General features: G+C 44.5%; 1 protein-coding gene across 5 annotated transcripts in view; it reads left to right on the top strand.

The window, feature by feature from the left end:
* Window positions 1–14786, top strand: part of ATP11C (ATPase phospholipid transporting 11C) — a 188636-nt gene that overhangs the window by 54015 nt on the left and 119835 nt on the right. For 4 of the 5 annotated variants that reach the window (XM_067471661.1, XM_067471660.1, XM_067471662.1 and 1 more), the window contains exon 2: window positions 9745–9864. In XM_067471661.1, coding sequence (XP_067327762.1) covers window positions 9745–9864 — 120 coding nt within the window. Of the gene's footprint in view, window positions 1–5120; window positions 5157–9744; window positions 9865–14786 lie in introns of those variants that run through there. The other variant, XM_067471663.1, reaches the window with a different exon arrangement.

The following is a 14786-nucleotide window of genomic DNA, read 5'->3' as shown; positions in this document are numbered from 1 at the left end:
GTCCGTCCGTCCGTCCATCCATCATTGATCTTCTGTCTGTCCATCCATCCATGCATCTATTAGATTCTTCAGACGACAGTCAGTCAGTCTATCTATCTATCTATCTATCTATCTATCTATCTATCTATAATCTGTCCATCCTTCAGTTCATCCATTGGATTCTTCAGACACCTGGTCAGTCTGTCTGTCTGTCTGTCTGTCTGGTCAGTCCATCTGTCCACCCATCCATCCATCCTTGATCATTGAATATCCGTTTGTCCGTCCATCCATCCATCCATCCATCCATCCATTGGATTCTTCGGACCCCTGGTCAGTCAGTCAATCTGTCTGTCTGTCTGTCTGTCTGTCTCTCCCTCCCCCCCCCCCTCTATCTATCTATCTTTAATCTGTCCATCCTTCCATTCATCCATTGGATTCTTCAGACACCTGGTCAGTCAGTCTGTCTGTCTGGTCAATCTGTCTGTCCATCCATCCATCTATGCATCTATTAAATTCTTCAGACCCCTGGTCAGACAGTCAATCTGTCTGTCTGTCTCTCTGTCTATCTATCTTATCTATCTATCTATCTATAATCTGTCCATCCTTCCATCCATCTATCGATCTATCATCTATTCATCCATCCATTCATCTATTAGATTCTTCAGTCCCCTGGTCAGTCAGTCAGTCAATCTGTCTGTCTATCTATCTGTCTGTCTGTCTGTCTGTTTGATTCTTCAGATACTGGTCAGTCTGTCAGTCTGTCTGGTCAGTCCGTCCATCCATCCACCTATCATCGATCATTGATCATCCGTCTGTCCATCCATCTATCCATCTATTGGATTCTTCAGACCCCTGGTCGGTCGGTCGGTCGGTCGGTCGGTCAGTCAGTCAGTCAGTCAATCTGTCTATCTATCTATCTATCTATCTATCTATCTATCTATCTATAATTTGTCCATCTGTCTATCTGTCTGTCTGTCCAACCATCCATCCATGCATCTATTGAATTCTTCAGACCCCTGGTCAGTCAGTCAATCTGTCTGTCTGTCTGCCTATCAATCAATCAATCAATCAATTAATCAATAAATCATCTGTCTGTCTGTCCAACCATCCATCCATGCATCTATTGAATTCTTCAGACGCCTGGTCAGTCAGTCAGTCAGTCAGTCAGTCTGTCTGTCTGTCTGTCTGTCTGTCTGCCAATCAATCAATCATCTATCTGTCTGTCTAACCATCCATCCATGCATCTATTGAATTCTTCAGACCCCTGGTCAGTCAGTCAATTTGGCTATCTATCTATCTATCTATCTATCTATCTATCTATCTATCTATCATCTGTCTGTCACCGAACATCCATGCATGCATCTATTGAATTCTTCAGACCCCTGGTCAGTCAGTCAGTCTCTCTCTCTCTCTCTCTCTCTCTCTCTCTCATATCTGTCTGTCCGTCCAACCATCCATCCATTTATTCATTGGATCCTTCAGACCTCTGATCTGTCTGTCTGTCTGTCTGTCTGTCTCTATCTATCTTATCTGTCATCTGTTTATCCGGCCTGCTCTTCTTCAAGGAAGAAACCCAGCCTTGGTTGTCTTTGCATTCCATGGCAGTTGGTACCCAGGCTGGGCAGTTGCCATGCCAACGCCTCTGATGCTGGGACCTTTCTCCTCTGCCTCTGTTCTGGGATCGGCCAGGTGGTTTGGAGGGGTGCCTTTGCACCCCAAAAGAGGAACTTTAACCACCCTATCATCTCCAACCCATGTTCTAGATCCTTATCAGATATGGACAAGAAGCCAGTTTCCCAGCAAGGAGAAAAGCAATCTTCTGTAAGTGGCCTGGAGATGAGGAATCACCTGGCATTGAACCATCCAACTTTGGCATCTGAAGCTCTCAACAGAAAGTAGATACTAATCTCTGCCCCACGTGCCTGCGGTCCATATGAAACTTGTACTTGTATATGAATGTAAACCCCTTTTGAGAGTTTTAGGCTGACATAGTTTAGTGCAGACCTGGGCAAACTTGGTCCCTCCAGGTGTTTAGGACTCCAACTCTCACAATTCCTAACCGTCAAGTTTGCTGCCTTCTTTTTGTTCTGTTGAATTATATATATTACTAGCCCTCCCCTGCCACACGTTGTATGGCCCAGTCTGTAGAGATGTGTTTTGTGTGTGTATATATATGTGTATATGTGTGTATTTATATATTTGTGTATATGTGTGTTTATGTGGTTATGCGCATGCGTTGTAATTTTTTTTTGGCTTTTTAAGTCTATTCCGCTGTGTTTTTCAGTGTTTTTATGAGTAACTGTGGCCAAACCTTCCCTCCCTCTTTCTTGCCTTTCATTCTCTCCTTCCTTCCCTCCCTCTTTCCTTCCTTCCCTCTTTTTCTTTTCCTTTTTCTTTCTTTATTCTCTACCTGTTTCTTTCCTTCCTTCCTTTGCTCTTTGGTTCCATCTTTCCTTCTCTCCTTCCTTCCCTCCCTCCCTCTCTCTCTCTTTTGTTCCTTCTCTCCTTCCCTCCCTCCCTCCCTTCCCTATTTTTCTTTTCCTTCTTCTTTCCCTTTTTCTTTCTTCCTTCTCTATCTGTTTCTTTCCTTCCTTCCTTTGCTCTTTGGTTCCTTCCTTCCTTCCTTCCTTCCTTCCTTCCTTCCTTCCTTCCTTCCTTCTTTCCTTCCCTACCTACCTACCTACCTACCTACCTACCTACCCCTTTCTCTCTTTTGTTCCTTCTCTTCTTCCTTCGTTCTCTCCTTCCTTCCCTCCCTCCCTCTTTCTCTTTTGTTCCTTCTCCCCTTCCTTCCTTCCTTCTTTCCTTCCTTCCTCCCTCCCTCCCTCTTTCCTTCCTTCCTTCCTTCCTTCCTTCCTTCCCTCTTTTTCTTTTCCTTCTTCTTTCCCTTTTTCTTTCTTCCTTCTCTACCTGTTTCTTTCCTTCCTTCCTTTGCTCTTTGGTTCCATTCTTCCTTCTCTCTTTCCTTCCTTCCCTCCCTCCCTCCCTCCCTCCCTCCCTCCCTCCTTCTTTCTCTCTTTTGTCCTGTGTGCCAAGTTTGGTTCAATTCCATCATTGGTGGAGTTCAGAATGCTCTTTGATTATAGCTGAACTATAAATCCCAGTAAGTACAAATACCAAATGTCAAGGTCTATTTCCCTTAAACTCCATCTGTGTTCATATTTGGGCAATATGGAATATTCGTGCCAAGTTTGGTCCAGATACATCATTGTTTGAGTCCACAGTGCTCTCTGGATGTGGGTGAACTACAACTCCCAAACTCAAGGTCAATGCCCACCCTTCTAGTGTTTTCTGTTCGTCATGGGAGTTCTGTGTGCTAAGTTTGGTTCAATTCCATCATTGGTGGAGTTCAGAATGCTCTCTGATTATAAGTGAACTATAAATCCCAGCAACTTCAACTCCCAAATGACAAAATCATTTTTTTTTTGAGTGATGGTCACTCTTTGTGTTGTGAGACCTTTTGTTGCCAAATTTGGTGTGATTTCGTTCATTGGTCCTTTTGTTCTTAAGGTACTCATTACGCATAGAGCATTTATATATAGAGAGAGGGACACTCGTTGGCTTGATAGGTGTCTTCTGTCCAAATTTGGTGTCAGTTCATCCAGTGGATTTTGGGTTAAGTTAATCCCACAAACGAACATTACATTTTTATTTATATAGATCAGGGGTCCCCAAACTACGGCCCGCGGGCCACTTCCGGCCCACCAAAGCCACTTATCCAGCCTGCGGAGGAGGAGTGCCCCCCCCCACACAGTGCCCCTCCCTTGGCTGGCTCACGCTATCCATCAGGCCCGATGGGCAGCGTGAGCCAGCCAAGGGCAGCTGCTCCGCGCGGCCTACTCGCGCGTAAAGCACTTCGCAAGATGCTTTACGCGCGAGTAGGCCGCGCAGGGCTGCTCCTCCCTTGGCAGGCTCACGCTATCTGTCAGGCCCAATGGGCAGCATGAGCTAGCCAAGAGAGGCTGCCCCGGCGCTCCATGCAGTCATGCCGGCCACATGACCTTGGAGGTGTCTACGGACAACGCCAGCTCTTCGACTTAGAAATGCAGATGAGCACCACACCCCAGAGTCAGACACGACTGGACTTCATGTCAGAGGAAAACCTTTAACTAGGAAAATTGTGGAAGATCCAGGGTGGGAGAAAGAACTCTTGTCTGTTGGAGGTAGGCATGAATGTTTCAATTGTCCACCTTGATTACCATTTCATAGCCTGACAGTTTTTAGGGAGAATCCTTTCTTGAGAGGTGATTAGCTGGCCCTGATTGTTTCTTGTCTGGAGTTCCCCTGTGTTTGAGTGTTGTTCTTTATTTACAGTTATAATTTTAGAGTTTTTTAAATACTGGTAGCCAGATTTTGTTCAGACTAGAAATAGGAAGATTTCCCATTCTCTGCTCCTGGAATTACTGCCTAAAGAGGGCGAGAAAGAACCCCCTCCCTCTAAGGGTCCTTCCACACAGCCAAATAAGATATGTACAATGTGCAGAGGAATTTTTTTATTGATTTTTTTTTAAAAAACTATAGTCTGGCCCTCCAACGGTCTGAGGGACAGTGAACTGGCCCCCAGTTTAAAAAGTTTGAGGACCTCTGATATAGATGGTGCAAAAATGACAGCTAACAGTATTGCCAACCGCCAAAGGCAAGATTTCCATAGTAGGAGGGTGTGAAATATCAGGGGACTATAGAGAGATCTTGGAAGGATTTTCCAGTCAGCAGTCCCACCCAAGTTCAAAAGGAGTTAGAGAGGAAGGAAAAAGGAATGTCAACTTACCTAAGATATCAAGACTTGGAACACAACTTCAAGGTCTTTGTGTGGAAACCCTCCTGATCGGACACTGCAGGGTCCATTCTGTTTCCAATGATAGATGCGTCCCTCCTGAAACATGAGAACTATTTTTAACGTATCGCCACTCCCACCCAAGCTGTTTGGATGGAGAAGGAAAAAGAAATCCTTCCTAATTTCTTGGTTTGTGAGAAACTTTTTCCATACCGGAGATGCAGAGATGTGTGCGCGCGAGAAGGCATATAAACTCACTGCTTAGAAAAATTGGCCAATCTCAAACTAGTTGAGTTAAGTAGGTCACGGCAAAAAAAATAACTTAAGAGTTCTGGCGTATTCTTTTGAATCCTCTTTCGCCGGAGACGACGTGTCCGATGGGATGGCCTGTGAATCTGATTCCGTACGTTTTTGTCGGTTTATGGGGTGGTTATGGTTACATATGTTCACGTTTTATTACTTTTTTGGGGAACACATTCCATTTTGGCTCGCCTGCTACGGAATCCCTGAAGGTCTAACGCAATTCCAGCATATAGTGGAGAATTCTGGAGTTTGTGCACGTTGGTGGCGTCTCTGAGAGAGAACATTTTGTTGGAGCTACTGGTGAAAAGCTGCTTTGGAGTATAAGTTTCCAAGTTTTCCTTAGAACAGTTGGGAAGACCTGTTTGTAGAAGGGACGGACATCCTTACTTGTGGATGGGATCTCCACCATCTCCAACACATGTTGGAAGTTCAAAGTTGGCCTTGAAGTTTGTGGTTTTGATTCCAATTGTCTCCAAACATTGTTGATTTCCGTTTGCTCCACAAAGCTCACCAGATCAATAATTGTTCTCTTGCTTTTGCCTTTTGTGAATGCTGATGTTGAGGCATTTGTGGTGTTGGAAGTTCAAAGTTGGACTTTGTGTGCATGGTTTTGAGTCCTGTGGATCAAAGCCATTTGTCTCCAAACGTCGTTGCTTTCCGATTGTTCCACAAAGCTCTCACCAGATCAATAATTGTTCTGTTGCTTTTGCCGTTGTTCTACTGCCTTTTGCGAATGTTGACGTTGAGACATTTGTGGTGTTGGAAGTTCAAAATTGGACTTTCTGTGTGTGTTTTTGAGTCTTGTGGATCAAAACCATTTGTCTCCAAACATTGTTGTTTTCCGATTGTTCCACAAAGATTACCAGATCAATAATGGTTGTCTTATTTCTACTGTTGTTCTATTGCCTTTTGTGAATGTTGATGTTGAGGCATTTGTGATGTTGGAAGTTCAAAGTTGGACATTCTGTGTGTGGTTTCAAGTCCTATGAATCAAAACCATTTGTCTCCAAACGTTGTTGCTTTCTGTTTGTTCCACAAAGCTCACCAGATCAATAATTGTTTGCTTGCTTTTGCCGTTGTTCTACAGCCTTTTGTGAATGTTGATATTGAGGCATTTGTGGTGTTGGAAGTTCCAAGTTGGACTTTCTGTGTGTGGTTTAGAGTCCTGTGGATCAAAGCCATTTGTCTCCAAACGTCGTTGCTTTCCAATTGTTCCACAAAGCTCTCACCAGATCAATAATTGTTCTGTTGCTTTTGCCGTTGTTCTACTGCCTTTTGCGAATGTTGACATTGAGGCATTCGTGGTGTTGGAAGTTCAAAGTTGGACTTTCTGTGTGTGGTTTCGATTCCTATGGATGAAAGCCAATTGTCTCCACACATCGTTGCTTTCCATTTGTCCCATGAAGCTCACCAGATCAATAATTGTTCTCTTGCTTTTGCTGTTGTTCTACAGCCTTTTGCGAATGTTAATGTTGAGGCATTTGTGGTGTTGGAAGTTCAAAGTTGGACTTTCTGTGTGTGTTTTTGAGTCCTGTGGATCAAAGCCATTTGTCTCCAAACGTCGTTGCTTTCCGATTGTTCCACAAAGTTCTCACCAGATCAATAATGGTTGTCTTATTTCTGCCGTTGTTCTACTGCCTTTTGTGAATGTTGACATTGAGGCATTTGTGGTGTTGTTTTTGTTATTTTATATTGTCTGGATGGCTTGTTCTAGACAGCCGTTAGATGCCTTGTGGTTCCCCATGGTTGGAAGAGGCAGGATGCATGTGCTGTAAATTAAAAATAATAATAACTTGGATGCACTGTTGTGAGTTTTCCAGGCTGCATAGCCATGTTCCAGAAGCATTCTCTTGTGACGTTTCACCCACGTCCATGGCAGGCAACCTCAAAGATTGTGAGGTCTGTTGGAAACTAGGCAACTGAGGTTTATATACCTGTGGAAGCAGAAAGAACTCTTGTCTGTTGGAGGCAATTGATCACCTTGAGTAGCATTGAATGGCCTTGCAGCTTTAAAACCTGGCTCCCTCCTCCCTGAGGGAATCATTTGTTTGGGACTCTATTACCTGCGTGACCGCATTTCTTTTTACGAGCCCATGCGATCTCTTCGATCATTTGGAGAGGCCCTGCTCATGCTCCCACCTCCTTCGCAGGTGTGATTGGTGGGGACAAGGGAGAGGGCCTTCTCGGTGGTGGCCCCCCGACTCTGGAACTCGCTTCCCAAGGACACCAGACATGCCCCAACTCTGGCAGTCTTTAGGAGGAGCCTGAAAACGTGGCTGTTCCAGTGTGCCTTCCCAGAATAAGGAAAATTCTCAGCAATATGCCCTCAAAATGCACTTTACTACTGGTTTAGGATTGACTGCGTTCCCTCATCTCTCTTTGAAAACCCTATATCACTTATATCCTACCTTGTTCATGCCCAGCATTTATTTTTAAATTTTTAAACTGTTACATTTGGCCCAGCCATAGGTTTTTAAATCCTTGTGTGTTACTGTTTATTGGCTATTGTTTATATGTGATTTATATTAATTGTATTGTATTTATTGTTTTTGTTTATTGCTTTTGTTTATTGATGTACTGTTGGGCTTGGCCTCCTGTAAGCCACTCCGAGTCCCTTGGGGAGATGGTGGCGGAGTATAAATAAAGTTTTCTTATTATTGGGTTGTTGTAGGTTTTTTCGGGCTATATGGCCATGGTCTAGACTAGAGGCATTCTCTCCTGATGTTTTGCCTGCATCTAATTATTATTATTATTATTATTATTATTATTATTATTATTATTTGTTGGAAGGTATTAACTGGCCCTGGTTGTTTCCTGTTTGAATTCTCTCTTTTTAGTTTTTTGTCGTGTCAGAACAACCAGTCTAACAGAACAAAGCAAACAAACAGAAAAATACACAACTTGTGAGTTTGGTAGCTGGTTAAATGTCCTTTGACCAGTATCGGGCCACTTGGAGTGCTTCCGGTGTTGCTGCAAGAAGGTCCTCCCTTGTGCATGTGGCAGGGCTCAAGTTGCATTGCAGCAGGTGGTCAGTGGTTTGCTCTTCTCCACACCCACATGTCGAGGATTCTACTTTGTAGCCCCATTTCTGAAGGTTGGCTCTGCATCTCGTGGTGCCAGAGCGCAGTCTGTTCAATGCCTTCCAAGTCACCCAGTCTTCTGTGTGCCCAGGAGGGAGTCTCTCATTTGGTATCAGCCATTGGTTGAGGTGCTGGGTTTGGGCCTGCCACTTTTGGACTCTCGCTTGCTGGGGTGTTCCAGCGAGTGTCTCTGTAGATCTTAGAAAACTATGTCTAGATTTAAGTCGTTGGCGTGCTGGCTGATACCCAAACAGGGGATGAGCTGGAGATGTCTCTGCCTTGGTCCTTTCACTATTGGCTGCTACTTCCCGGCGGATGCCAGGTGGTGCAATACCGGCTAAGCAGTGTAATTTCTCCAGTGGTGTAGGGCGCAGACACCCCGTGATAATGCGGCATGTCTCATTCAGAGCCACATCCACTGTTTTAGTGTGGTGAGATGTGTTCCACACTGGGCATGCACACTCAGCAGCAGAGTAGCACAGCGCAAGGGCAGATGTCTTCACTGTATCTGGTTGTGATCCCCAGGTTGTGCCAGTTAGCTTTCGTATGATATTGTTTCTAGCACCCACTTTTTGCTTGATGTTCAGGCAGTGCTTCTTGTAGGTAAGAGCACGGTCCAGAGTGACTCCCAGGTATTTGGGTGCGCTGCAATGCTCCAGTGGGATTCCTTCCCAGGTGATCCACAGAGCTCGGGATGCTTGTCTGTTCTTAAGGTGAAAGGCACATGTCTGTGTTTTAGATGCATTAGGGATCAGCTGGTTTTCCCTGTAATAGGCAGTAAGAGCACCTAGAGCTTCGGAGAGCTTCTATTCTACAGTCTCAAAGCTCCCTGCTTGAGCAGTAATGGCACGATCATCAGCATAGATGAAACTCTCTGTTCCTTCTGGCAGTGGCTGGTTATTTGTGTAGATGTTGAACATGGATGTTTTTTACTGTCTTGATTTTATAATTTTTAGTTCTGGTAGCCAGATGTGGTTCATTTTCATAGTTTCCTCCTTTCTGTCGAAATTGCCTGCATGCTTGTAGATATCAGTGGCTTCTCTGTGTAGTCTGACATGGTGGTTGTGAGAGTGGTCCAGCATTTCTGTGTTCTCAAATAATATTCTGTGTCCAGGTTGGTTCACCAGGTGGCTGACTTCTCCGGTTGAATTAGTCTCTAGTGCCTTTCATGTTCCTCGATGCATGTTTGGGCAATGCTGCGTTTGGTGGTCCCTCTGTAGACGTGTGCACAGCTGCATGGCATACCGATGCAATTTAAGCAACGGCTAAAATATAAGCTGTGCGACTTGCAAAGTCTTGTTCTCTAGCAAAGCAATAATTACTGCTTGTGGTTGGCATGATATAATTAGTACCGTAGATGCGTTCTTTCCACTGAGGGCTTCTTAAGGCAGCTTGGGAGTTGGAATATCGATGTAATGTTTGTAAAATCGTAGAGTCCCATGTTTCCGCTTGCCTTTTCCAGGATATCGTTGAGAGCGCCTCCCAAAAGTTTCAGGGGAATTGTGTGTGTGAAGCTGAACTCTTCATCTATAAACTTTTGATTGTTTCCAGCCTCCAAGATGTCCCAACAGCAGTCATGTAAGTTTTGCCTTCTTCTTTATTTCGTAGTTTGTCGGCGAAGAGAAGCGCGTCGGGACTCGGACGATCCTCGTTGGCCATCGCTCTGTTTCCGAAACGGATGCTTGCATTCCCCAGAAATTCTGCTCGAACCGGATCGTCTCATCCAAGGTCTGTTCATTCTATGTATTGTCGAAGGCTTTCACGGCCAGAATCACTGGATTGTTGTGTGTTTTCCGGACTGTTTTTCCATGTCCCAGAAGCATTCTCTCCTGATGTTTCGCCTGCATCTGAGGCAGGCATCCTCAGAGGTTGTGAGGTCAGACCTCACAACAACTTTGTTCATTTTCATAGAATCATAGAATCATAGAATCAAAGAGTTGGAAGAGACCTCATGGGCCATCCAATCCAACCCCATTCTGCCAAGAAGCAGGAATATTGCATTCAAATCATAGAATCATAGAATCAAAGAGTTGGAAGAGACCTCATGGGCCATCCAGTCCAACCCCATTCTGCCAAGAAGCAGGAATATTGCATTCAAATCATAGAATCATAGAATCAAAGAGTTGGAAGAGACCTCATGGGCCATCCAGTCCAACCCCATTCTGCCAAGAAGCAGGAATATTGCATTCAAATCATAGAATCATAGAATCAAAGAGTTGGAAGAGACCTCATGGGCCATCCAGTCCAACCCCATTCTGCCAAGAAGCAGGAATATTGCATTCAAATCATAGAATCATAGAATCAAAGAGTTGGAAGAGACCTCATGGGCCATCCAGTCCAACCCCATTCTGCCAAGAAGCAGGAATATTGCATTCAAATCATAGAATCATAGAATCAAAGAGTTGGAAGAGACCTCATGGGCCATCCAGTCCAACCCCATTCTGCCAAGAAGCAGGAATATTGCATTCAAATCATAGAATCATAGAATCAAAGAGTTGGAAGAGACCTCATGGGCCATCCAGTCCAACCCCATTCTGCCAAGAAGCAGGAATATTGTATTCAAATCATCCCCGACAGATGGCCATCCAGCCTCTGTTTAAACGCTTCCAAAGAAGGAGCCTCCACCACACTCTGGGGCAGAGAGTTCCACTGCTGAACGGCTCTCACAGTCAGGAAGTTCTTCCTCGTGTTCAGATGGAATCTCCTCTCTTGTAGTTTGAAGCCATTATTATTATTATTATTATTATTATTATTATTATTATTATTTATTGCCAGGCATTTGCAATTTATATAGCAATATTTCTTGCTGATGTTGTTCCAAAGTTGCAAATGAATGATAGATGGTTTTCCATCCTGAAATACCCTGGCTCCCCAGTTCCGGACAGATGTTGACTCTCCCTAATTTGTGTTGGTAAACGTAAGGAGCCTTGTAAACGTTTCCTTAACTTAAAGAGCCATTGTCTCAATTCCATTCAAACCATGCATCATATTCCATGACAAGCCTCCGTACGTCATGTTTATCCTCAAGCATTTGCAATTAGCTATGTGCCATTGTACAACAGTATTTGGGACCCTAGTAGAAATGACAATATGCACGAAACTTCACTTTCTGAGTGCACGTCATTTGTGTATTAGTCTGTGTATTTGTTTCTAAGCAACTGTGTGAGCTGTCCCGCTTGAGTCTTTTATTCTCTTTTTCTGCCGCTCCGACCGAGAAGTCCAGTCTCATTGTGTTGAGCAGTGAATGCCGAACAAAAGACTTGGGTTTTTCTAAGGCAGGGAAACAGGTGGTGGGCAGAGGGGAGTCCTGCAAAACAAAACATCAGCTTCTTTTCGTTGTCAGCGTAAAGTGGATTCTGCACATCAAGTGGTGTGCATTAACCTCGCCTTCATGTGCTGGGGAAAATCTCCTTTCTGTGTTCTGCCAAGTGTCTTGTGGGTTGATGTGATACAAGGTGAACTCCCATGCTTTTGTTTACCTGGTCGCTCCGATGCTGCTTACATGGTCTTAGTTTCACACAGTTGGAAAAGATTCCAAGGGACATCCAAACCAACCCCATTTTGCAACACAGGAATACAGTTCAGTATTAAGTCCTAAGGCAAATGGTTGCAATAGTGTTTTCCTCTAATATAACAACAAGAACAAGAACAACAACTTTACATCCCGCCATCATCTCCCCAAACAACAACATTCACCTCTGAGGATGCTTGCCATAGATGCAGGTGAAACGTCAGGAGAAATGCCTCTAGAACATGGCCATATAGCCCGAAAAAACCCACAAGAACTGAACATTCTTATATCCCACCACCATCTCCCCGAACAACAAAAACATTCTTATCTTATATCTCACCACCATCTCCCCGAACAACAACATTCTTATATGCCACCACCATCTCCCCAAACAGCAGCAGCAACAACAACATTCTTATGTCCCGCCATCATCTCGTGGCACAGTGGGTTAAACCCCTGTGCTGGCAGGACTGAAGACCGACAGGTCCCAGGTTGAAATCCGGGGAGAGCGCAGATGAGCTCCCTCTATCGGCTCCAGCTCCTCATGCGGGGACATGAGAGAAGCCTCCCACAAGGATGGTAAAAACATCAAAACATCCGGGCGTCCCCTGGGCAACGTCCTTGCAGACGGTCAATTCTCTCACACTAGAAGCGACTTGCAGTTTTTCAAGTCGCTCTTGACACGACAAAAAAAATCTCCCTAAACAACAACAACAACATTCTTATATCCTGCCACCATCTCCCCAAACAACAACAACATTCTTATATCCTGCCACCATCTCCCCAAACAACAACATTTTTATATCCCGCCACCATCTCCCCAAACAACAACAACATTCTTATATCCTGCCACCATCTCCCCAAACAACAACAACAACAACAATAACAACAACAACATTCTTATATCCCGCCACCATCTCCCCAAACGACAACAACATTCTTATATCCCGCTACCATCTCCCCGGACAACAACAACATTCTTATATCCCGCCATCATCTCCTAGCACCCCTGTGCTGGCAGGACTGAAGACCGATAGGTCCCAGGTTGAAATCCAGGGAGAGTGCAGATGAGCTCCCTCTATCAGCTCCAGCTCCTCATGCGGGGACATGAGAGAAGCCTCCCACAAGGATGGTAAAAACATCAAAACATCCGAGTGTCCCCTGGGCAACGTCCTTGCAGACGGTCAATTCTCTCACACTAGAAGCGACTTGCAGTTTTTCAAGTCGCTCTTGGCATGACAAAAAAAATCTCCCCAAACAACAACAATATTTATTTATTTATTTACAGCTTTTATATTCCGCCCTTCTCACCCCGCAGGGGACTGAGGGCGGATTACAGTGTACACATATATGGCAAACATTCAATGCCAATTTTTGACATACAAACATATTCAGACATAGACAGAGGCTATTTAACTTTTTCTGGCCGCCAGGGGAGCTTTCATCGTCCATCTGCGACGCTGATGACGCACTTCCGCATTCCCCGCATGCTTCCCCGCTGGAATGCTTTGCTGGAGTCTTCTTTATGGCCTCATAATTCAGTTAATTTAGCCTCCTCACACTTTAAGGTGGTACCTAATTTTCCTACTTGACAGATGCAACTGTCTTTCGGTCGACAACAGGCTACACACAATTGGTTGGAAACCCACTCCAACCCTGGCTGGCTTTGAACTCATGACCTTTTGGTCAGAGTGATCTTAATGCAGCTGACACTCAGCCAGCTGCGCCACAATCCCGGTGCCAACATTCTTATATCCCACCACCATCTCCCCAAACAACAACAACATTCTTATATCCCGCCACCATTTTCCCGAACAACAACAACTTATATCCCACCACCATCTCCCCGAACAACAACAACAACAACAACATTGTTATATCCCGCCATCATCTCGCCAAACAACAACAACATTCTTATATCCAACTTCCATCTCCCCGAACAACAACATTCAACAATCTGGGTCCATTCCAACAATCATTGCACATATTCCATAGCTGTTATGCACTATAGTTAATCTCCAAAGGCTTAGTCCCAAAGCCAGGGAAGGAGTTCCATAGATATGGGGCCACCACTGAGAGGGCCCTGTCTCTCATCCCCACCAGTCGTGCCTGCGAAGGAGGCGGGATCGAGAGTAGGGCCTCTCCAGATGATCTTGATCTCCGAGGTGGTTCCAAGGAGGAGATACAAAAGGAATGGAATTGTCCTTGTCCTGTTTCAAAAGCACTTTGAGAACAATTTGCTATGGTTGTGAGCAGCTTGGGATTTATAATGCTCAGAAGAAGTCCTTGCTGGTTGTCATCAAGGCAAAAAACATCCTCTTGAAGTCAAACATGACCCCCCCCCCCCCCCCATAAGAGATAGTAACATAGTTTTTCTAAGGGCAAGGACGCCAGACTGGATAATAAGGGCTAAGCCTTGGTCAGTTTGGTGTGCATCATTTAATCAAGGCTTTATGCTCTATTTTCATATGTTTACAGCAGAAAGTAAGCAATTTATTACTGAAAATCATACCACAAAAGTATTTGAATTTTTCCATCTGAGGCACACCTAGGCTCCTGATGGTCCTCCATCTCACAAACAAGGGACTCTCTTTCCCGCTCATGGATATATTTCCCTTTATGGACCTTCCTATGAATAATATGAACTATGGACACTGGGGGAAGGTAGTTGGGTTTACTCTCTGTGTTATGATTTCTATATTTTCATATTTTCTCCTGTATTTCCATATTTCTCTTCATGTATTTGACCTGGCCCTGACCCTTTTGCCCCCTTTCCCTCTCCTTGGGGGAAATCTACAAGGAAGCTGCCCTACCTCTGGAAAAGCAATCAGCGATCATGAAAAGACCCTTATCTTTGGACATTCTTTGCATAGACAATAGTAAAGGAAATCCTTTTGACTTCGGAGTTGGACCACCGTTAGGATTTCTGTTTGGCAGACTTTTTAATCATGTAACAATGGGGGGAATATGACTTTAGGAAAGTCCTCTTTTCCTCCAAGCTGTTTTTCTTTCAAACTTCTCCACAAAGAACTTCCACCCAAATCTTCCCCTTTGTGTCATATCTGATGGCGACAGGAAAACTCAGATTTCTTTAACATATGTTTATTGCCTTCACTCACGAACACAATAGAATGGCTTG

This window comes from Anolis sagrei, chromosome 10 (assembly GCF_037176765.1).
Source record: "Anolis sagrei isolate rAnoSag1 chromosome 10, rAnoSag1.mat, whole genome shotgun sequence".
In the NCBI taxonomy this organism is placed as follows: Eukaryota; Metazoa; Chordata; class Lepidosauria; order Squamata; family Dactyloidae; genus Anolis; species Anolis sagrei.
Note: the sequence above shows the minus strand (reverse complement) of the source record. Positions and strands in the feature narration are given on the sequence as shown.